Source organism: Pteropus vampyrus, unplaced genomic scaffold, assembly GCF_000151845.1.
Source record: "Pteropus vampyrus isolate Shadow unplaced genomic scaffold, Pvam_2.0 Scaffold953, whole genome shotgun sequence".
NCBI classification, from domain to species: domain Eukaryota; kingdom Metazoa; phylum Chordata; class Mammalia; order Chiroptera; family Pteropodidae; genus Pteropus; species Pteropus vampyrus.
The window spans coordinates 12,302-36,391 of NW_011889734.1; the positions used below are offsets into that span (position 1 = coordinate 12,302).

At 50.4% G+C, this 24,090-nt stretch overlaps 1 protein-coding gene and 3 gene segments (V, D, J or C); 1 reads left to right on the top strand and 3 right to left on the bottom strand.

Annotated features, from left to right (window-relative positions):
• Nucleotides 1-5,444: 5,444 nt before the first annotated feature.
• On the bottom strand, nucleotides 5,445-5,960 carry LOC105309943. The segment is given in 2 exon segments: nucleotides 5,445-5,787; nucleotides 5,870-5,960. Coding segments are annotated over 2 exon segments (363 nt in total).
• A 1,888-nt stretch (nucleotides 5,961-7,848) lies between these two features.
• On the bottom strand, nucleotides 7,849-11,108 carry LOC111734298. The segment is given in 3 exon segments: nucleotides 7,849-7,904; nucleotides 10,594-10,917; nucleotides 11,002-11,108. Coding segments are annotated over 3 exon segments (426 nt in total).
• A 2,816-nt stretch (nucleotides 11,109-13,924) lies between these two features.
• LOC105309944 lies at nucleotides 13,925-14,483 on the bottom strand. The segment is given in 2 exon segments: nucleotides 13,925-14,277; nucleotides 14,379-14,483. Coding segments are annotated over 2 exon segments (453 nt in total).
• An 8,236-nt stretch (nucleotides 14,484-22,719) lies between these two features.
• On the top strand, nucleotides 22,720-24,085 carry LOC105309945 (disintegrin and metalloproteinase domain-containing protein 20-like; the record flags this gene model as incomplete). Its single annotated transcript, XM_011386156.1, has 1 exon — nucleotides 22,720-24,085. A coding segment is annotated over exon 1 (1,344 nt), but the record flags the coding sequence as incomplete, so codon positions are not given.
• Between the last annotated feature and the right edge of the window lie 5 nt (nucleotides 24,086-24,090).

The window sequence follows — 24,090 nt, forward strand, 5'->3', positions numbered from 1 at the left end:
GGTTAAAGAGAACCCAGAGACGGTGCAGGTGAGCGAGAGGGTCTGCGAGGGCTTCACCAGTCCTGGGCCGGTCTCCTGCAGCTGCACCTGGGACAGGACACCTGGAGACAAGGAGCATCAGTCCTGTCAGTCACATGCTGTCACAACCATCCCACCGACCCCTGTCTGACATCTGAGACACTCACCTTGGGGAGCTGTCACCAGGCACAGGAGAAGGCCCCACAGTCTCATCTTCACCTTGACCACAGTGCTGCTTCCCCAGAGACCTGAGCCCTGTGTGAGGAGAGAGTTGTGAGCATCCACAGCCCAGACAGGTTTTACCCTGGGGCTGGAGGAGGAATTTGCATGTGGGCAGCCTGCTCCTCATAAGTGGGGAGGGACTGGGTCAGGCTTCCCTGAACCCTCTGGGAACCCAATGAACATCTCTACTCAAACTCACTCACTCATACGTCAAGCATATGGGATCACATGGTTTATGAGAGACATTCCATTCAGCTCAGAGGACACCCTGACTTTTCAGAGCATAATGAGAAAAAATGGGCTAGATGAGTAGGTTCCAGTTTTTAATTCTCATGCACTTTTCAAATAAATTTACAAGGCTTTAGCAATCACCCAGGTACTTTCCGATACCTAACATTCCTATATACAGCCACGATTTCCAAATGTTTATAATTATATGTCATATACAAATAATGCCGACCTTGGTCTAAAATAATAAAAATAAAGAGTTTTCCTTCCCATTATCTTCTTTTCTTAGTTTGCGACCTATTTTCTTACCTCATGACATTTTTGTTACTGTGACAACCAGAAAATATTCTTTGTGCAAATATTCCACCTCCCAAAGCATATTGTGGAAAAGCCAAATAAATTCCATCAAAATAACTGAACTTTGGCATGAAGAAAGGTCAAAGAAAAAATGTGAGTATGCAGTGAATAAATTCATCATCTTGCAAATAGAGAAATTTTTACCCTTGATTAACTAACTCGTTTTCTCGGCGTTGGTGTTTTCAGGGATGAGGAGCCCACAGTCAGGCAAATAGTGAGGTGCCTGAGCAGCAGTGCTCCTGGGACAGGACGCTGTGACCCTGACAGGACTTCCCTTCCTCCCCAGCCTCCCTGCACTGTGGGGCGTTCTTTGTGGTCTGAGGGTCTGGGATCCTGCATAATGTGTAAGGTTTTTATATAATCCAGCAGCAACATTATACCAGATGTTTGAGCTGAAACTGCACTTTCCCAGTGTCCGCTCATCCTTTCTTTTTCTGGACAGTATTTCTAGTGGATAAAAGATTCTTTTTTTCACAAATTCTGATTGATCGGTATGTTCTTTCTTGGGACTTGTTGTTAAAGTTTTAGCTAATTAATCATTCAGCAGCAAGACCACGATCACAAAAAATGCATTGTTCTTATAAAAGGTAAATTTTTTATATTTTACACTTAAGTTAATGTTTTCAATAAAGCTAATTTTTCAGTTAATTTTCAGATGTACTCTGATTTTCCTTTCATGTTTATTAATTTTTGAATATGAATAAACAATTGTTGCATCACTATAAACAAATGAAAGTTTGAGTCCCACGCAGCCAATGTATATGATAAACATAACCTCCCACATGATGGTGTGTGGAAGTGGCGAACTTGGGTGGTGATGAGGTAATGAAGGTGAAAACCTCATGAATAGGATTAGTGTCCAAAGAATAGAGACCCAGGGGCTGCGTCACCCTTCCCCCAGTGAGGGAACAGAGACAGGAAGACGGTGTGTGAATCAGGAAGCGAGACCTCAAGATGCCGAGTCTGTTGGTGTCTTTATCATGGTCTTCTCACCCCTGGACTGTGTGAAGCAACTTCCAGTTGTCCTATAAGCCACTTCATCTCATGTTATTCTTTAATAGCAACTCAGATGGGCCATGAAATCGGTAAAGGGAGATGGGGGTGCTGCTGTAACAGATACATAAAAACTGGATTCTGAGTTGGAGCCGGGCTGAGGAAAGATGCTGGAAGGGTGTTGAGATGCGTGTTAGAAGCCTCCATGCTGTGGACGGGTCTTTAGAGGAGGATCCGGGGGGAGCTCAGAGAGGAAGACGGGAGCCGGGGAGCAGCCTCAGTCTTCGTGGAGGAAACCTCAGCTGTCCTGAGCAGATGCAGAAATGTGGGTGACGACGGCCATCGTGACGGGTGCTCAGATGGTGCCGGAAACTTCTTAGTGGAACCTGGAGGGAGGCGGTCCTTGTTATGGACGGTGGGGAACTTTTGTGACGTGTTTCTCCCGGTGTTCTTTGGAAGGTAGAATGAGGAGAAGGGAATCGGACACTCAGCTGTGGCACTTTCTACGCCAAGGGAGGCAGGTCAGGCTTGTCCCCTGACGACTCGTGGTGAAGGACAGCAGAGTCGGGGCTAAACTGTTCGTATCATGTACGTTTGATGTTTTACATCCGCCACGATAACAACCACAACCATGCTTCCTGACACAAACGCCACGCATAGTTCATTAGTCCTAAAGAAGCCGTCAACTCCACGTAGAGGGTGCCCCGTTGGACAAACCCAGGTGCTGCTCCCCGAATCCCATCCCCTGGTTAGTGCTGGGACCACACACATGTGAGCCTACCAGAAGGAACACTGGAAACAGACCTGGACGTCCTCAAAGTGACACTTTGGAGGGACAATGTGCTGGTCCTTCCTCCCACGGCAGGGCGACTTGGGAACGTCATCCTCCAGCTCCCCCTCTGCCTGCTCTCGGGGACAGACTTGCACTGGGGCCTGACAGCGTCTGCAGTAGGTTTGAATTGTCTCTGGACTCTGATGTGGTGAAATCTAGCAGAGTCATTTCTGCCTCACTGAGTGACCTCTACGTTTTGTGCATATGATAAATGTGACTCTCATTGTCAATAAAATGTAAAACAAGAACACCAACATTTTTTATCAGAAGCGTTAGAGGAAGCAGAGAATAATAAATATACAAAGGTTCCCGTGGTGCTCCTGCAAGGACGGTAAGCAATAGATCACACAGGAAACCAGCCCCGAGTCTCCATCTGCACGAGATACAGAAGCTGAGACACACGTCCATGCGTTTGTGCCCCATGCAGACCCTGACCCCCCGGAGGCCCCAGGTGTCCTCTGCACACTTTTTCTTCAAAGTCCGACAGAGAAACAGAGACTTGCGCAGCCCCTCTGTTACCCAGCATTCAGTGGTGCGTCCCTCCCGGCACAGGCTTATGGACCCTCCTGTGCAAACCATGTCCCCTCTCAGTTACTTCTGTCAACTGACCCCACCATCTGTCCCTAGGCCACAAGTCCCCAGCTGCCTCTGCTGCTCCCAGTGGTGCCCCTGCCTCTTTCCTGTGGCGATACTGCAATTGCAACGGTCTAAACTAAAACCTTCCTTTCAAACTTGACAACTGTTGGAGGACATTTTTCAAGTCACAGAGACTGAGCAAAGTGAAAGGAGGCGTCAAGTCTCAATCATCTCCTGGCGGACACAGGTGATGAGCGGGCTCCTCTTCCATCAGGTGGCTCCTCAGGACCCAGGAAGGTAAATCCAAGGGCAGAGCGACAGGCCACAGATTGGGTCTGAGCCACAGTAGCTCATCCCCAGGTTATAAGACTCAATGGAGTTCATTCACAAGGGCGTAAAATCATGTTCAGCTGGTGATTTCTCTCTAACTTCATTTCCTCTCTTAGGAAGGGAGAGGTCTGGACTGTGACCATGTGCCTGCCCTGCAGTGCATTTTAGAATGAGGTAACTGGTCTTCTAGGACCACAGCTCTGCAGGTAGAGAGGATTTTGCCCAGGATGCATCCACCCAAATCCTCACTGACACCTGAGTTAGAGATTACACTCGGGACTTTGACATGATGCTCCTCAGTATTTGGGGCTTCAGGTCATGCTTTAATGAGTCAGCTTTGGGAATGTTGGGATGTGCTTAATGGAACTGGCCTGTGGGGTGGATGTGAGTATTCGGAGGGCTGATTCAGTCGCTCTGTGCTCGGAAGCTGTGACTGTTCCACGGGGAAAAGGCACGTTGTCATTCCAGGACCATTAGACCTCTTGAGGTAAATGGCTTCCTGTTTTATCTGAGACACTCCTAATACAGCCACAAGTGTTCACGTCAGAGCGAGGCAGAGGAGATTAGACTCCAGGAGAGGAAAGATGCAACGTGACCAGTGACGTGAGGTGACTTCCTCCAGCCTGTGGGCATGGAGAACGGGGCATGAGTCAGGATGTAAAGAAAGTGGCTCCTGAACCAGGAAACACAGAAGCAGACCACCGTCTGGCTTTGCTCATGCTGCTATGGAGAAATATGAATCCTGGGTATTATATCAGCAACATTGCTGCATTTCCCACAGTTCTGGAGGCGGCAATGCAAAGTCAAGGTGCCAGCATGGTCACCACTAATGAGAGCCCTCATTGCAGTTCGTATCTGGCAATTCTCACTCTGTCCTCACATGGGGGAAGGGGCATACATGGTCTCTGTGGCCTCATTTAGAAAGGACCTGATACCCTTTGTGAGGACTCTGCTCTCATCATCCAGCACCTCCTAGAGACCCCACCTCCTCACACTGTCCTCTGTGGGGTTAGTAATTCGACATGTATATTTGGGGAGCACACATGTTCAGACTACAGCCCGCCCTAAGCACCACGACATGTGTGGTCCTGCCAACACCTTGATGTCTGTCCAGGGAGACTGACTTCCTGCTCTGACCTCCAGACTGTGACGAGTCAATGTGTGTAGTCTTTACCCTGAGTGTGTGGTACTGTGATTCAGCATGGACAGGGAAGTCACACAGGCTGGACTTGGGTCCCACGTCATCAAAGGTCTCCCCACGGTGCTCCCTGTGTGTGAGGACAGAAGTCCTGCCCCAGAGACAGGGACTCAGGAGGCTGTGGTAGGAAGGGAGGAGCTTCTTCAGGAGCTCAGCCCTGCAGGAGAGAACTGAGGGGGACTGTGCTAGAACCTGGCTCACCCGTCACCATGACATTGATACCAGGAGTCAGGATCGTCCTCCCAGAAGGACATGTGCCTGGTGCTGGACCTCAGAGTGGGCAGTAGGGGTTCACGCTTCAGTCTTTATACTTACCTATGTTGAAGCATCATTCCCTGTTCAGACACAGGGGAAAGTGGGAGGAATGGCTGGGGGATCTGCAGTGCAAACCCTGAATCTGACACCAACACGTAATCCCAGATGATGCCTGAGCTAACTCCCCTCATCCAGAGACCAGGGAGGTGCAACTGTGCCCTCTGCAGAAGCAAAGACAAATGACAAGGATCTTTCAAGAAATGCTGTCCCTTATCCTCTTGCAGGACATTTGGACTTGTGACACCTTTCCCTGAGTGCCAGGTGTTCCCGTGAGAGTGTCACTTATAGTCTCAGATTCCTGTTTTTGTGTGAAGAAGTCAGAGGACACTGTTCCTTCCTTCCTCAGCCCCACACAGCTGCCCTCTCCCTCAGGGTTTCTGTCACTCGCAGGATGTGGGTCGTCACACTGTGTCTCTCGCACAGTAATATGTGGCCGTGTCCTCAGGCCTCAGACTGCTCAGCTCCATGTAGGATGTGCTGGTGGATGTGTCTGCGGTGATGGTGACTCTGCCCTTGAACTTCTGTGCATAGCTTGTCTCACTATTTTCAGGATCAATTTCTCCCATCCACTCAAGCCCATGTCCTGGTGCCTGTCGCACCCAGTTCATATAGTAGTCGGTGAAGGTGAATCCGGAAGCCTTGCAGGAGACCTTCACGGAGGCGCCAGGCTTCCTCACCTCGGCCCCAGACTGCACCAGCTGGACCTGGGTGTGGACACCTGTGGAGAGGAGACAGCAGTGGGTGCGGAGCCCTGACTGGCTCCGGTGACCTCATCAGCCTGGGACTGGGCATCGCCTTACCTGTCGCCACTGCCACCAGGAGGAGGACACTCCAGCTCCAGTCCATGCTGAGGGTGGTGCTGTCAGGGCCTCTGTGGGGGAAGGTGTGATGGTGGGGTGCTGTGAGGACAAAGACAGGTCCCAACTTAACTTAGTGCACCTCAGCTCATTTGCATATTCATGAGGCAGAGTATTCATAGCTGAAGATTTGGCCCCACCTGACAGAAGTTGATAACACAGAAACCTTGAGCAATGAGCATATGAATCCCAGGTACAAATGCTTGTTGTGCATGTGTCCCTGTCAGGGGATGATCTCTGTACAGACAGAGCTTTTCCCTCTGAGGAACGAGTCCAACAGGACGTCTCCTCACTGTGCACCTTCCTTGAATGACACGGGGAGACTGGGTGCATTTGGGCTCTGATATTAGACCTCGTATTCCTGCGTCAAGTTGTCTCTTAAATGTTACACTGAGTAAAACACACCCTGCCACCAGCTCCCCACATTCAGATGTCTAGACGCCCTAGACCTGCCCCTTGATGTGTGGTTCTTATTGTGTTCTCAAGATTGTCAACTGATCTTGACTGAATAGAACCTTTATTTTTATTTCTCCAGTCCCAATCTATTTGTAAATTTAGATGATTTGTGTAAAGAGGAAGCCCCAGGCCCTCAGAGAATTCCCTTGCCCACACCCTCTGCACCTACTATGCGTGCACAATACTTGCTTGGTGGGTCCAGAGTGGCCCCTGCAGCCCAGCCCCCATGCTGCAGGGGAGGGTCCTGTCTGGGTTCAGAGGGCATGACCTCACAGTGGTATTAAGTGTCCGTGCCCTGACTTCAGGATGCTCCCTCAGGGACACCATATGCTTTTGGCTTCACTTCTTGATATAGTGAATTGGCCTCACTCGCCCCCAATTTCTGTGCGGGGAGGTCCCAAGCAAGGGCTTTGTGAACCACGAGGGAACCTTTTCTCTGGGGCTGACACAAGCCCTGACGCAGTCAGCATTCTATGAGTTTAGAAGCTCTCGAGGGTTTGAGGGAGATTCTCTATCCTTTAGGTCCCTCTGTTTGAAGGTGACATGTGACAATACATGCAGATACAGAACATCTGGCTTGAAACAAAGTCCACTTTTATTATTCAGTACATTAGACACACACAGCAGAGGTTCCCTCAGAGGTTGTATTCGTGCTGTTACTAGATGTAGGGATCGATCTCACCAAGTGTAAGTGGCCCCTGGACTGACATCACTGGACATGAAATCACTGAACATCTGGGCAATGTCAAGTCTCTCCCAGGAAATTAGAATTCAGAACGTACTACAGCCAAGGGACCTGTTAGACCTCCGGTGATGCCCCATTATAAAGGGTATTCATGCCACTGGGTGGACCCAGCAGAAGCAACTGCAAACCCACACCAGGGACTGTCACCTCTGAAACATGAGCCAACCCATGAGAGCTCTGTCCCAGGGGGAGCTGAGAGCAGGCGGGAGGAGACGCAGAGTCCTGGCTTCCAGGATGTGCTGGGACACGAGGTCCACGATCACATGTGAGAGGCACTGGTCTCTGCGTGAGGACGTCTCGTAAGCACTGCTGTCAGGAACCTGTGCCTGTGCCGACATAACCAGGAACGTGATGAACATCCTCTGGTCAGTGAACCTGCTCACAGTTAACCCTGGGATCTTGCTATGTGTGAACTGTACGCCCACCATTCATGTGGTGAAACCTAGCACACCATGGACTGTATGGCAGAAGGGTTCTTAGGAAGTGTCAGGGTTAAATGAGACTGTAGGGTGAGTACGCATCCACTGGACCTGGTGGCCTTAGGAGAAGAGGGGGCAAAAGAGACACATCTCTCACTTTCTCCAGCACGTGAGATTGCACCTAGACATCAGCTGTCTGCCTGTGGGGAAGGATTCTCACCAGGTATCGATGTATCTGGACCCCGTAACTTGACTTCCTGACTCCATCACATGAGACAATAAGTTACTGTCATCTAAGCTGCCTAGTCTTTGGTCTTTGCGATCAGCACATGAGACAGACTGTGGTACTGGGGTGCTGCTGGAATAAACACCAAAGATGGTATAAGTGGATGTGGAAGCAGGTGATGGGTAGGAGGTGGGAGACTTTTAAGTGCCTGCTAGAAAATTCCAAGCTTGCTGTGAGGGGTGTTACGGGTGGTTGTGTGGAGAGCTCAGAGAGAGGACGGGAGAGCCGTGGAGGAAGCTCCCACACCCTGGGAGAACCGAACACAGTCACGAGGACAGCGGTGGTTGGGGTGTCGACATTGGGAGTCGTTCTGGTGAGGTGTCCATGGAAATGAGAAACATGGCCCGGGTTCTGCAGGACACGTGACCTTGTCACGAAGTGTCAAAGAGCTTGGCTGGTGGGTTTGGGGGAAGGTAGAGCTGTGAGCAGTGAAAGTGTGTATTTAGCTACGGGGATTTCTAAGCAAAGGGCAGGAGTGGTTGGTTCTTCCTGCTGCATCTAGTGAAATATGTGTGAAGGCTGATGGATCGGACATTGCAGTGGACATCTAGTGCTAATCAGAACTCGGGGACTTGAAAAGTGCCAGCCCATCCATGCAGCCAGAAGTGTGATGTTTCTTATGAAGCAGGCAAGAAAGATGTTGTTGAAAAACAATTTGATAGAAAAATTCATGGGCATGACCAGCAGGTTTCATCAGCCATCTCTGCTCCACCCAGGATTAGAACTGTGGTTATTCCAGCACAAACACTGTCATTCTGAAGTAAATGGGACGAACTCGTGGGGCAGAATGGAGGAAGGTGGTCAGGCCTCTTGGATTCTACAGACAAGGATCATAAGCCACTTTGGCTGTGAGGACACAGTCTGTTTAAGAAAAGGGAAGAACGGCCTTGGAGGAGACTCGAGACCATCAGGGAGGACTCCTTGCTTTCAGAGTCTTCAGCCACCGCCTTAGATTAGCCAAGCTCAGATGTGACTGCCACCTAATGGAGCCTGCGGGTGTGACCACTGCCCCGCAGAACTGCAGCGAGACTTCTCTTTGGGGCACAGAGCGAGAGAAAGCACCTCAGTGGGTCCGCAGGGTGGGACCGCCATCCGGAGGGTACAGAGTGGGGGCATCCAGCCGGAGCTGACCATCTCCAACCTTAAGGCCTGGCGGGATTGCCTTGCTGGGTTGTGGACCAGTGCCGGCCCCACAATTTCTCTTTCTTTCCTCTTCATCCCTTTCGAGATGGGTATGTCTGCCCTCTGACTGTCCCATTGCCACATTTGGGAGGCACAAAATGTGTCTGTTTTTCTACGTTCATACCTTGAGAGGACATTCACTTCAGGATGAATCATACGTCAAGATCCACCAGTCTCTGATGAGATGATGTTTAGACGAGACTTTGCACGTTTGACTCTAAGCTGATGCTGTAACGAGTAAGACATTTGGGGACGTTGGCTTAGAGTTTATTTTACATGAGGGAGAGCCGTGGATTTTGGAGTCCGCAGGTGTAATTTTATGGACTGAATTGGGACCCTCAAACTTTGCATGTTGGAGTTTGAATTCTCAAAGATGGTATTTAAAATTGGGCTTTCAGGAGGCAGGAAAGGCTAAGTGAGGGCATGGTGCCGTGGTCCCATCTCACTAGGACAGGAGCGTTGGGAAAAGAAGAGACATGAGAAGTGACCAGCACATCCAAAGTGTCCCCTGACCCTATCTCACCACAGACACCGATAAGTTGTCCAACACGGTGCTCTGTACAGGTGCATCCACCAAGATGTCTCTGTCATAAGTTTTCTGAGTTCTTAGTGGTGCCCATGAGTCAGCAACCAGCTGTGCCCTGACCTGAGACAGATATATCATTCAATAGTTCCCGAGTGACCTTGAATCATAAGTGTGCATGACATGTAGGGTAAGCAGGTCACCTTTAGACTTCCTGATTATAACCTGCCCGGGGGGGTCCACAAATGGACAGGCATGTTAGATTAACAATAGCAGATAAACTAAGGACAGGTGAATGCCATATATGCACATAATCCCTCTTCTGTGACTGGCCTAGGTGGAGGCTGGGAGATTGAGCTGGGCTTCAGCCCCATGGAGCTCACAGTATAGGACAGACGTAGTGAAGTTAGGACAGTAGATGACACCTAGTTGTGTTGGGAGGGTTTCAAAATCTACCCGAGGAAGTGAAGTCCTGGAGGATCCTGTGTTGTAGGCAGGACAGAAACGGCATTGGGTAGAGTCCTGGGGGCTGATCCTACCCCTGTGGCCATGTGTCCTGTCTGAAGGGTGGGCTCATGTGGGGACAGCGTGTGCCTGGGGGGCAGAGAGCCTGAGCTCAGCACACAGGAGTCTGCACTGGGCCGGGTCTCTTTGTGCACGTATTTTCCAGCCACAGAGAAGAAGACAGCCCTCAGGATGGTCCCTCTGCTGAGACATGAAAACAGACACATAGAAAACTGGTGAAGGAAGGTCCCCAGCCACCAGTGATGTGTCGTCCACAGACAGACAAGGTACATTTTCATTTTAGTCTGCGGTAGAAAAGAATTTAGAGCCATGTTGAAAAAGTCAGATTTGTCCCCGTGGGCAGCTGAGAACTTTGAGAGGAAATCGCTGCTCCCAACAGGAAGCCCCTTCCCACCTCCCTGTGCACCTGCTGCTTGCTGGGCTGGTCTGTATGTTCTGTGCTTTGTGTGTCCTGAGCGCCCCCTTGTGACCTGATCAGCCCCTGCAGCTCCCCTGTCTGTCTCCCTCGGGGAGGTTTGTGTCTGGGCTCACACTGAGGTCTCCTCACTGTGTCTCTCGCACAGTAATACACGGCCGTGTCCTCGCTGGTCACGGAGTTCAGTTTCAAGAAAACCTGGCTCTTGGAGGTGTCCCTGGTGATGCTGAGTCGGGACTTAAGTGAAGGGTTGTAGTCTGTGCTTCCACCACTCCATATAGCACCGACCCACTCCAGCCCCTTTCCTGGAGCCTGGCGGGTCCAGTGCACAGCATTGCTGGTTAAAGAGAACCCAGAGACGGTGCAGGTGAGCGGGAGGGTCTGCGAGGGCTTCACCAGTCCTGGGCCCGTCTCCTGCAGCTGCACCTGGGACAGGACACCTGGGGACAAGGAGCATCAGTCCTGTCAGTCACATGCTGTCACAACCATCCCACAGACCCCTGTCTGACATCTGAGACACTCACCTTGGGGGGCTGTCACCAGGCACAGGAGAAGACCCCACAGTCTCATCTTCACCTTGACCACAGTGCTGCTTCCCCAGAGACCTGAGCCCTGTGTGAAGAGAGAGCTGTGAGCGTCCACAGCCCAGACAGGTTTTACCCTGGGGCTGGAGGAGGAATTTGCATGTGGGCAGCATGCTCCTCATAAGTGGGGAGGTACTGGGTCAGGCTCCCTCGTGTCTCTGGGGTCCAGCTGGGGCTCTTTCCCTTAATACATACAGTGTCTGAGTGTGGAATGGCAGAGCAACCGATCTCTAAGGTACATTGAAACAGGTCTAAGGAAAGCCCCGCTTTTCATAGTATACGAATAAACGCTGGACTATTGAGTAAGTCACCGTTTTTAAACTTATAAGTGTTTCTCATAATTATGAAAGTGATTAGCATGATGGTCAGACACATTTTTACTTCAAGCAGATGGAATATATTCACGGACCCCAATTATTTATAAACATAATTCAAGTAAATAATACTTTTTCACCTTTGTTATAAATTACATCCAAAATAATAGACAGTCTCTTCCAATTCCCTCCTTCACTGAAGCACATGTGAGTTGTCTTTGTCTAAGTAGCTGCCTCTCTCCATAATCAGGCTGGAAGACCCCTGATGCTGGACACTTCATATTGTGCTTTTTCTCATTTTTTTTTAAATAATAAAGTCTTTCCATATTCTATATAATCTTTTTATGACATATATTTTAATTTACTAGTTTATGTGGAGCTTTAACTAATTTTTGAAATAATATTTCAAATATCACGTATTTATATTCGCCTACATTTTCCTTAAGGTCCAACCTGTGTGTGTCACATCTGAGAAATCCTTGGCTGATCCAAGGTCACACACATTCCGGTCTATCGATGTGTGTCATTCCCTCGACCAGTGCCATGCAACCTTTATTATTGCAGGAGGGAATCAGGGCAAAACCGAGTTTATCACACTCAGAATCCTAGAGACTGGAGACCTGGATGCCACCAGGGGCTGCATGGAAGACACCAGGGTGTCAGGAGTCATGTACAGCAGGGAGAGGGTAACTTAGCACCAAGTTTTCCTTGGGTTTCCCGGGTAAAGGATGAGCAGGACTGGTGAAGAGCATGGGCTTGACTCGTGTGAATCATTTCATTGGGCTCAGAGCTGGACGTGGTTCTCCATCTGCCTGGCAGCTGGGCCTGGGATGAGAAGGCAGAGGAGTATCGTGTCCCGGGGTGTGCAGGCAGACATAGGCGGGTGCCCTGTGGGGATAGTGTGCATGTGAAAGTTGTGTGCCAGGGAAGGACCTGTGCTGTATATAAGAACTGGTGACATCATGAGGGGAAGTGTCTCCCCATCCAGAAATATTTGAAAGTTGTTAAACATCATAATGTAGAGAAGGCGATAAAATACGTAAACACACTCAATGCAGGGAGCCTTTGCATTCACACCAACTGCAGCACCTTGCCCTATTCTGCCCCCACTTCATACGGAAAAAATCACTGCATCCTTCATCCTCCACTGTGAACCTTGGAGACAGGCCTGGGACACACAGTCGTACCTTCAGGACTCCTCATTCGACCCTGAGCACATCATGAGCGAGCACCCACTTCCTCCCTAACTCTGGGGTCATCTCCCACTGTGTTTCAGCTCAGGCTGAAGCTTTCATATTGGGTGTGTGTGTGGGGGGCTGTATCACTGAGTGATAGATGGGGCTTCTATAGACGAGCGGATCCGGGGTGTGAATTCCTCTTCATTTACATGATTCATTTCTATTTGATAAAGGAGAGAAACTCATAGTTGTCTGGGACACAATATGGGTGCACTAGACAGGCTTGCTTCCCTAAGGAGATCTAAACAGCCTAGATGGCCTATAGGATAGAGTGATCCATCCTTGTTCAGCTTGTATTAGAGGTCCTGGGCCACTCCATGAGGCTTGGGCAGAGAAATGCTCTTTAGCGTAAAGAGGAGGACATGTCTGTGGGAAGCTCAACGTGCTCCATCCTCTGTCCGACCAGGAACCAGAGAGAGCTCCAAACACGCAGTCGTCCACCTGAACCCTCACCACTGTGGTCACCCCAGCTGCAGCTACCCTCTTACTGGGAACATTCCTGCATGTGGGAGGATTTACAGCAACGACTGTGATGGGATCTGAAGACACAACAGCAGACTGTGCAGTGCCAGGGCCCAGTGCAGAATCATAGGAAAGGACCCATGTCGGAAATTATTATCCTCTTTGCTGTGACTGGTACGTGGGGAGGGCTTGAGAGTGAGGGAGACTGCAGCACGGGGGACACAATGACTAAACAGATTTAGTGGAACTAGGACAGCAGATGACAGCAGGTGATGAAGGGTGTTTATCATCCACCTGAGAAAATGAGGAGCAAGAGGTTAACGTGCTGCAGGCAGGACAGGGACCCTGTGGGACAGAGTCCTGGGGGACAGGTCCTCCCATGTGGGTCATGTGTCCTGTCTGAAGGGAGGCCCACGTGGGGACAGCATGTGTCTGTGGGGGGCAGAGCCTGAGCTCAGCACACAGGTCCCTGCACTGTGCTGTGTCTCTCTGTGTGGAAACAGTTCCCAGCCTCAGGACACAAAGCCCACAGGTGGTCTCTCTGTCAAGAAATCAGAAAGGGCACATTGAAAGTTACTGCAGGAAAGGTCCCCAGGCACTGCTGATCTGTCATCTACAGACAGGTTATTTCTTCATTTCTTGTCTGTGTGAGAATGTGGAAAATTAGAGCCACAAAGAAGCAGTAATTCTCCTGGGAGGCAGCTGAGAGATTTGAGAGGAAATCGCTGCTCCCAACAGGAAGCCCCTTCCCCAGCTCCCTGTGCACCTGCTGCTGGGCTGGTCTGTGTGTGCTGTGCTGTGTGTAGCCTCAGCGCCCCCTGGTGTCCTGAGCACCCTCTCCTGTCTCCCTCAGGGAGGTTTGTGACTGGGCTCACACTGAAGTCCCCTCACTGTGTCTGTCGTACAGTAATACATGGCCGTGTCCTCAGCCTTCAGGCTGCTCATTTGCAGATAGAGTGTGTTCTGGGCGTTGTCTCTGGAGATGGTGAATCGGCCCTTCACGGAGGCAGCGTAGTTTGTGCTGCTGCCATCCCTACTAATGGATGAGACCCACTCCAGCCCCTTCCCCGGAGCCTGGCGGACCCAGTACATCCAGAAGCTACTGAAGGTGAATCCAGAGGCTGCACAGGAGAGTCGCAGAGACCCCCCGGGCCGCACCACGTCTCCCCCAGACTCCACCAGCTGCACATCACACTGGACACCTGTGAACACAGATACATCAGGGTCAGGAAACTGTCACACATCCCTGTTCCTCACTCATTCCCACTCACATACTCAGTGTCCCTTGTTCCCCATCAGTCACCTTGTAAAACAGCGACGAGGAAAACCCAGCTGAGCCCAAACGCCATGGTGCGGTGTGCGTGTTCAGACCTGATCCCTGAATGGGGACTCCTGGGAATCATGAGACTGGGCTCCTGTCCCAGAGCTGCAGGCTTGGGGCTGGGCTGGCTTTTATCAGCAGAGGGGCCCTATTTGCATGTGCTCTGACTCTATATGGAGCTCTGGGGTTGGGGACACACAGAGAGGACAGCGACCCAGAGCCGGCCTTGGTGTCTCTGGGCACATGGTTGCAATGAGAACATTTGGTAAAATATGCCTTTTATTGTGACATGTGTTACTTAAACACTTAGCATCATCATCTTATTTTGTTTTACTCATGCACGTAAGTCATGTGACGTGATATCATTTACCTGCATCACTGGTGAAGAAGGCCAAACAGGACCACAGAGAGCACATGTGTAAGAGTGAACTCATGTGTGTGGCCCTGCACACTCCCCACCGCACCCCACTGCTCCCCTGAGCCACCTCCAGGACAGAGTGGACATGCCCCGTGAGGTGCAGGTCTCCGTCCTGCATGAGCGCGTGTGGGATTTGCTGGCTTCTAGTGCTAACGGAGAGCACGTGCGAGAATCAGGGTCACAGCTGTATTGCAGGCGTCGGGCCCATCTGAGTGTCACTCTCTGTACCTCTAACTTTCTTTGTCCACTGATAACAGCACTTGGACGGTAGTCGTCTTGCTGTGGTAGAGCTCTGTCAGCCACAGCCACGCCAGGATGACGTGTACAGTTGGAATCGCACGCACATACTTGATGTCCATGCTACATCCTCAGCATCATAATTGGAAATGCAACGTATGGTATGATGTGGGCTCGCACGGGTCAGTGCTGAGTCTTCTTCCGATGAGTGCATCCACCGCCGTGTGAGTCTGCGCACCTGCTGAGGGGTGCTGGAGTGTCCCCAGACCCTGGACTCTACAAAGAAAGCCAATTCTCAGCCTGTAGATGTAGAGACCTGAGAAAATGTTCTTATTCTTATGACACACAGCCACAGTGACAAGCAAGCTGCACTAAGTGCAAATTAATCAATTTCCTTGAACATTCGGGTATGGGAAGTCACACCCATACCTAAGGAAATTGCACCCTGAGGTCTGGAGACTGAAGTTCCTGCAGAAAATAAGGGACCATACTCAGCCTACCCATGATAGCTCTTTGGAGGGCAGAGCCCTAGAAAGAACAAATATTTAACTATAAAGAGTTAATCTTTTAAAAAGCCAGTGTCCTAAATTTCAGGGAGTACTTCCCCCAGTGAGGGCTCAGAAGGCCATGTGTGAACCAGGAAGTGAGACTTCAAGATGCCGAGTCTGTTGTCTTTCCCCCGGGACTGTCTGAAGTTAATTCCAGTTGTCTCCCTCAGCCGCTTCGTCTCTGTTACTTTTTCATAGCAGCTTACATGGACTATGAAATCGGTACAGAGAGATGGGGGTGCTGCTGTAACAGATACGTAAAACTGGGTGCGGCATTGGAACCGGGTTGGGCAAAGAGGCTGGAAGCGTTTGAGATGTGTGTTAGAAGAAGCCTCCATGCTGTGGACGGGCCTTTAGAGGAGGATCTGGGGGGAGCTCAGAGAGAAAGACGGGAGCTGGGGAGCAGCCTCAGTCTTCGTGGAGGAAACCTCAGCCGTCCTGAGCAGATGCAGGAATGTGGGTGACAATGGCCATCGTGATGGGTGCTTGGATGGAGCCAGAAACTTCTTATTGGAACCTGGAGGGAGGTGGTCCTTGTTATGGATGGTGGGGAACTTGTGTGACGTGTTTCTCCTGCTGTTCTGTGGAAGGTAGAATGAGGAGAAGGGAATTGGACGCTCAGCTGAGGCTCTTTCTACACCAAGGGAGGCAGGTCAGGCTTCGCCCCCTGACGTCTCCTGGTGAAAGACAATATGTTGTTGTAAGACTTCCCTACAGAGGTAAGTGTACACTTTGATCATTTTTATGAGTTTATTTGAGTCAAACTGATGACAGTTGCTAGGAAGGAAGCTCTCAGACGCTCAGGGGAATGACAGTCTTGCAGTTTCTCTGATGCACTTGGAATTAAGGAGGGGACATAAGGAAGGTCACGTGAGAGAAAGCGAGGTGGAGATCATACTGCAAGACAGTAAGATGATGTGCCCTCTTAAGGGTGGTCACACTTTCGAGAGGTGTGGCTTCTAATGTTTCAAAGGTGCGTTAACCTCAATGCACAAGAGCGCAGATAGGGCTGGCTTAAGGCCAAGATCAGCCTCTCACTGAAAAATTTACAGGCCTGGGGCGTGAGGGCCCGGTGCGACCTGCCCCGTTAGAAATTCATGATCAGATCACCCTGAGAGGTTACTTTTGGTCACTGAATTTTGTCAGATTTTTTACATAGCCCCTTTTTTGTTCACAAATAGGATCCCTGAAACTAGATATAAAAAAAGGCATTCTGTGAGCTCTGTTACTGAGACTTGGAGCAAAACCACCTTAAGACAGACCAGGATATTTCATCTGCTTAACTCTGCACCCACTCCTGGTCTGAGACTTATGCTGGTGGTCTTTGGCGCCCCCTGGTGGATTTTTGCACCCCTTGGGGATCTTCAGCACCCCCTGGAGGATCTGAGGGTCCCCCAGGTCCTCAGTGTCCCCTGCAGCCCAGCCCTCCTGTCTCCCTCAGGAAGGTTTGTGTCTGAGCTCACGCTGACATTCTTTCACTGTGTCTTGCACAGTAACCCACAGCCGTGTCCTTGCTGGTCACAGAGCTGAGCTCCAGGGAGAACTGGTTCTTGGACATGTCTGAATTGATAACTAATCGACCTTGGAGAGATGGTGTGTAATCTTTGTGCCACCTGGACCTGTAGCATGTCATTCTCAGTCACTGAAGACCTTTCCCTGGAGGCTGCCTGAGCCATTCTAAGGTAGCACTGTTGCTGGAGACAGTGTCCCCAGAGGTGGAACAGGTGAGGGACAGGGTCTGTGAGGCCGCACCACCTGGGATCCCGGCTCCTGAAGCTGCACCTGGGACAGGACTCCTGGGGGAAAAAGGAAACAGGTTAATCACTCCATCTCTCTGTGAATACTGCTGTGAACCGTCGCATCTCCCTGACACTGACCCCTGGGAGACCCAGCACGGGAAGGAAGATGAGGAGGGAGACAGACATTTCCCTGGGTCAGCCAGATTCAGCAGGCTCTGCAGTCCCCGGCAGGTGGCTGTATTTCAGCAGGAAGCCCTGCCTGGCATTTGCCCGAGTGGCGCTCACTGATAGAAGGTCCCGGATGCACACTGCCCGCAAAAGCACGGACCCTACTTCTGCAGCCAGAGCCCTCCAGAGCCACGTCCTAGGGTGCCAAATCCAAGGCAGGGGACAGAGACAAGGTGCTCAGAGGTGGAACACTTTGGTGTGAGCTGAGTGAAGCACTTCCTGAATCCCGGCAATGTGGCTCTTACATCAATTACAGAGTTTGTATACCCACACTTACAGATTGGATCCCATTCATTCATTCATTCATTTGACAAATACTGAGGGCAAGTTATACACTAGCACCCTTCCAGGCAACTAGGACAAATCAGTGAGCAAGACAGAGGCAACTGTCCTCATGTTCCTGGGGTCACACGTCAGGTCCTCATGAGGCAGCCCCAAGGAAGCAGGTCAGTGTCCTCAGCCTAGAGGGCCCACAGTGGGAAGGAAATAGGCCTGTGTTTGTGTTTTGCTTCCAGATGGCTGGGTGCAATCAAGCCAAGCACAGCGAACCGTGGGTTCCCGTGGGGAGCGCCGCTTTGCGGGGACCATGGGCAAGAGCTGCTAAGACACCAAATGGCCGAGGCTGGAGCTCAGGGTGTGTGGGTGGAAGCTCTTCCTTTTAAAATGACCTCAGTTATCAATCAGCAAAGAGTGATGGCTAATGACAAGTGAACTCTGCACACGGGGTGTCTTAGAAAAGTTTCTATTGAGTGGCATTTTGTGTGCACATGGCACGGGCTTGCATCTGTTTGGGCACTTTCTGGTGCCGTCCCAGCTCGCCACATCTTAGGCCCCACGGTCCTCAGGCCTGTGGTTTTACCCTCTGCTCTTCAGTGCTCGTACGTATTGTCTCCACCAGTTGGCTGTATCCACCGGATGGGGCAGGGGATGTCACCATTTTTCACCACTTCCGGCAGCAAATACAGGTTGGCTAGGTGGTTTGGGTCCCTGTCCAGTGCTGGTCCCTAGGCAAAGCTGGGAGGATGTCAAGAGGACAAGGGGGCGGCCACCTGCTGGGCTGCTCCAGTCAGCGGGTAGAGGGATGGCATCCGGAGGCACATGGGTGATGTCCCCTGGTCGTGCTCTCTGCAGGGTTCAGCCACCCCCAGCTATGGTGCCCGTCCAGGCGGGGAGCAGGTGGGGATGGCTGTGGGGACTCCGGGGCAGGTCTCTCAGACCTAAACCAGGCCCCATTGGAGCTCAGGGAAGGCGTCGCAGGGCCCGACAGGAGACCCTGCCGGGGTGGCCGCAATGCCGCTGCAGAGCTTCCAGCAGAGCCGGGAATGGCACTGAAGGTAAGTGGGAGGGTGGTCCCTCCCGTTATTCTGGCGAGGAACTGGGGCCACGACCGCCGCATCCTCCGCAGTCTGCGCGACCGCGAGATGGCGAGTAACCTTGCTGAAGAAAGGCCTCCTTCAGGACAGGAAGCTCTGCCTTCTGGTAAATGGTGAACTTAGCGCCATGTCACGTCAGCACCTCCATGGGGGTCTCCCCGGTTCGCTTTCAGGTCTCACCGCGGCCCAGAGAGAGCAGAGCTTTCCCACGTGAGCCCGTCACTGCAGCCATCGTGCTTTTCTTTGTGGCGCCTGCACGTGCTGGGCCCAGGTGGAGGTCTGGGCTTGTACAGGGCTCGGCCAGCTCCCTTCTGGGAACCAGCGCTGGTTTCCTGGGTGGACCCTGTCCCGCTCCGGGTGCCGAGTCGTTGGGATACAGGGTCATGGGTGGGTGGTCCATGAAGGTTCTAACAGAAGGACCAGAACCTGCCCAGTCCCATGAAGCTTGGGAACGAAGACCTAGCCCCGGGTCTGGCCAGGCCCCCACGGTGCAGCTTTGGAAACTGGACAAGAATCACGGCTGTTGGTGGCATTGCCGCTGTCTGTCCCGGCCTCTTCCCAAGCTTCATATGCAAGAACTGTCATGGCTCCCCGCCAACCCCCACCCAAGGCCCGCCCTGGGAGCCACCAGAGGCTGCAGGGAAAAGCAACGTTCTTCAATCCAGAGTATGCAGTCATTTACTTAGAACATCTTAAAGAATCTGAAAAAATATATCCTCAAACTGATTAATAAAATCCAGGATGTTTTAGTAGACAAGCACCAAACAACTGGAAGTGAATTTGGAAAGAAAAAACCCTGCAGCGATATAAAAACAAGAAAATAGCATAAATCTAGAATCTGTACACTGAACATTATAAGACATTGCTCAGAGTGTAAAAAGGTCACTACTCTTTTTTCCATCCCACATTTCCTTTCAGTCTTGGGTTTTCTACAAACAAGATCGTGCCACAGGCTCACTGGGAGAGTTTCACGTCTTCCTTTCCAATGTAGGTGCATTTCTTTCTTTCGCTCGCCTGATCGATGGGTGTGGCAATGCAGTACTGTGCTGAATAGGAGTGGTGGGAGTGCAGACTTTGTCTCTGATCTTAGAGGAAAAGCACTCAGGCTTTCAGGTTTGAATATGATGTTAGCTGTAGATCTGCCTTATCTGGCCTTTATTATGTTGACATGTCCCCTCTCTACCCAATTTGTCCAGAGTCCTTGTCATGAAAGAATGTGGAATTTTGCCAGATGTTATTTCTGCTTGCATCGACATGGCCATTTGACTTTTGTCTTTCCTTTTATTAATGTGGTGTTTTATGTTTACGGATTAGCAAACACCGAACCATCCCTTCATCCCCGGGACGAAACCCCCTTGGCCGTGGTGTATGATCCTTTTACCGTGCTGTTGAGTGCAGTTTGCTAGTTTGCTAAAGAGTTTTGCGTCTATGTTCATCAGGGATATCGATCGGTCTGTAGTTCTGTTTTCTCGGGCGGCCCTCCTCTGGTTCTGGTATTGGGGTAATGCTGCCTCGTAAAATAAGTCAGGGAAAGTTCTGTCTTGCTGACTGCTTGAGCGACCCTTTTCCCACCCCAATTTCCACTCTTATGCTTTCACTTCACCAATAAAGAGTGAACCCTTGAAACCCTAGCTTGCCCACTCTGGGACTCTAATACAGACAGAGCCCCAGGTTCACTGTCGCCACCATCTACCATGTGGCCCTGAGGTGTGAGGGAAACTTTGATTTTCAAAGTCACCGGAGCTTGTTGCTGACGTGTGTTCTGTGGTCATAATAAAACCCACAAAGGCTGGTCCAGCCACAACACTGGCGGGGGATGGCGGAGTGTCCGTGGGCTCGCTGGCAGTGAGTGTGGTCCAAGCTGAGAGCCGGGACATCCCATCGATAGGCTGGGACCGATGCAATGTCCTCTATGTTGCCTGCACTTTTACACAGTATGGAAGGCTGACACTGTGTATCTAGTCTCGACGTAGGTCCCTCCCTTGACTTTGGGGTCTTGATAAGTCTCATGTGAGCGGCCGCTCCCGAGGAGTGCATTTTCAAGCATAAAAATGACAAAAGACCAAGTGCAAATACAACATTGATGGTTGGCCTTGTGTTTTTGACCACATTCTTCTTGGAGGGGGTCCACTGTTGTCACTCCCACTGGCACCGCGGTGTGGGCACCGTGGAAGGTCCCAGCTTATATGGCAATGGCAGTTCCTTTTATTGTTGCAGATTCCTTTATAACTGAATTTCTCGGGGACGTGGACACATCTCAGTGTAGCCAAAGTCCTGTTGCAGAAGATGTTGCTACAGGAATTTCTGGTAGTGTGGTAGGTACAGATCTCACAGGAGTGGCATCTTTCATTCCTGTCAACGGTGCTCATCCAGCCGAAGTAGCCAGAGGCCAGAGACTAGAGACTGAAGGGACGCCACATGTCCCTCCACCTAGGTAGACAAGTGTGCTGGCAGCCCGCAGCCTCCACCCTTCACATCTGCTGCTACGCAAGCATGAAGTGGGGGAATGCACACCCTTTCTCCAGAGGGAAAAGCAGATCTATTTAGATGGTTATAAGTCAAGTATTCGCATTCTACCTTCCATGGAAACAGTGAAGAGAAAGCGAAGGAGTCTGTGACGATCACAGTATTACAGAGGAGATGAGCACTATGCCGGAATCCAAAGTCATAAAATGGGGAAGGAATGTGGACAGCAGGACATTAGAAGACAAAAAGAAAAGTGGCACAATGAACGAAATAGATCAGTGATCACATTGTGTTTAAATTGAGTGACTATCTCTCTCTCTATATATATATATATTTTTAAGTGGGAAATATTTGTGGAGCAAAAAACAATTGTTGCTTCATATCAGGATCTGTTAATGACTTTTTCATCCTTTCGTTGAACAACTACAAAATTGGGTGAAAATACGTGAAATATTTCTTCTCTCACATTGGACACCAACAGAAGCCCCTTGTGTCTTCAGCTAAGAGCTGATTGGCATACACAAATGAGGAAGTTACCAAACGCCAGAAAACAGCCACACTGAGCGAAATTGGGTCAGGAATAGTTTCTGTGATCCCCTGCTGGGATGAGAAAAAAAACACATCATAATTCAAGAAGCATCGCATGAAATACTAGGAAACATTTTACTCACTAAGCCTAAACAAAGTTTTAAAGCAAAAACCAGAAGGATCACATGGTTTTCAAATTTCTTAACTGCAAACCAGAATAAGACATGTATAGTTATAGAATCTTTAAAAATTCAACACATGTAAAGGTAAAATTAACAAGCCTAAGTTCACCTGCCAAGGAAGTAGGTAGAAATGGTACTTGTGACCCCTGGCATGCGGTTAGGGAGTACCATGGCAGAGAACTGGCAGAGAAGTTAATTGCGTTGTAATTTTACTTCATATATTCAAATAGCAGAGGGGACTTTGGAGGTGTCGAATGGAGACACGCCTCCGCTTCCTTCTCCTTTTTCGTTTCCATGTAGCATTCATGGACAAGGCCCTCCCACCTCTCCCACCTCAACCCCAGCTGGATTAACGTCCAGGCCCACCCACTGCCACACCCTGTGACTGTTACCTAATCCCTCGTGGGGCCCACCCAAGGTAGGTGCCGGCAGCCTGAGGCAGCCCTTTGTTTTCTGTCAGTATCTCCTTGGTAGGGAGTGGCCACAGCAGATGGTTTGGCCCGGGCTTCTCTGAGCATCCTCCCTTTCTCCATTCTCATTGACACATGTCTTTGAGTAGGGGCATGAGGCTGGCCGAGGACCAGGTCACTCTGAGGATGCCCCTCTTGCTGCTTGGGCTCTGGGCCATGCTGGCTCCAGTCCAGGGTTCTCGAGGTCGTCCCTCATGGCGCTACATCTCCTCTGAGGTGGTGATTCCCAGGAAGGAGGTGAACCGTGGCAAAGGTGTTCAGGTGCCGGGCTGGCTCTCTTATAGCCTGCGTTTTGGGGGCCAGAGACACGTTATCCACATGCGGCGCAAGAAACTCTTTTGGCCCAGACATCTGCTGCTGATGACTCAGGATGACCAAGGAACCTTGCAGATGGACTACCCCTTTATTCCTCTAGACTGCTACTACCTCGGCTACCTGGAGGACATTCCTTTTTCTACGGTCACCATGGACACGTGCTATGGGGGCCTGGAAGGTATTATGAAGTTGGATGACCTTGCCTATGAAATCAAACCCCTCAAGGATTCCCAGCGGTTTGAACACGTTGTCTCTCAGATAGTAGCAGACACAAATGCAACAGGCCCCCCATACAGGTTGGGGTACAAGGAAGACAGTGATCCCCTGTTATCTCAGGCAAACACCAGTGCAGCTTCCAGGATCAGTAGTAAGCTCTATTCATCCCATCAAGGAAATATTAAAGGCTGCATGATAGCTTCCAATTCAATTTATACTATCTACAACAATATGTCGAAATGTGCCAATTTATTGAGAAATATAGGTAGCTTATTTAACTCCATGTACAAAAGTCTTGATATAAGGTACTACATTGGCATCATGATCATTTATAATGCGAGAGATCCAGCTGCCATGAACAACTATCAGGTGCCAGGGAGTCCTTTTCACCAGTATTATGAACTTGTCATTTTTAGACCTCTTTTGCCACATTCAGGCTTTCTTTTAAATAGACAGGGGCCACATGAAGTTGACTTTACTCCCGTACTGTACGGCATGTGCAACAACGAAAATCTTGTCATGCTGGGTTATATGGACAGACATTACTTACTGATAGCTATCGTAGGAGCTCAGGAGATTGGGAGAACGCTCGGTCTGTATTATGACGAAGACACGTGTGTTTGCCAGAGGAGGGCCACCTGCATTATGTATCATTACCCTGTGTTGACAGATGCCTTCAGTAACTGTTCCTTTGTTCACATACAAAACGTATTTGCTAATCATGTAGCAGACTGCCTCTACATGACTGACATAGTGTATACTAATAGAACCTACTCAGTCGCTCGATGTGGAGACAATGTGGTGGACGAAACGGAGCAGTGTGACTGTGGCTCCTTCAAGAGGTGTTACAATGACCCGTGCTGTAAAAGTGACTGCACGTTTCCAAGAGGAAGCTCTTGTGACACAGGCAGATGCTGTGTAAACTGCACCCAAGCCGCCCCGGGGGTGCTCTGCAGACCAATCCAGAACATTTG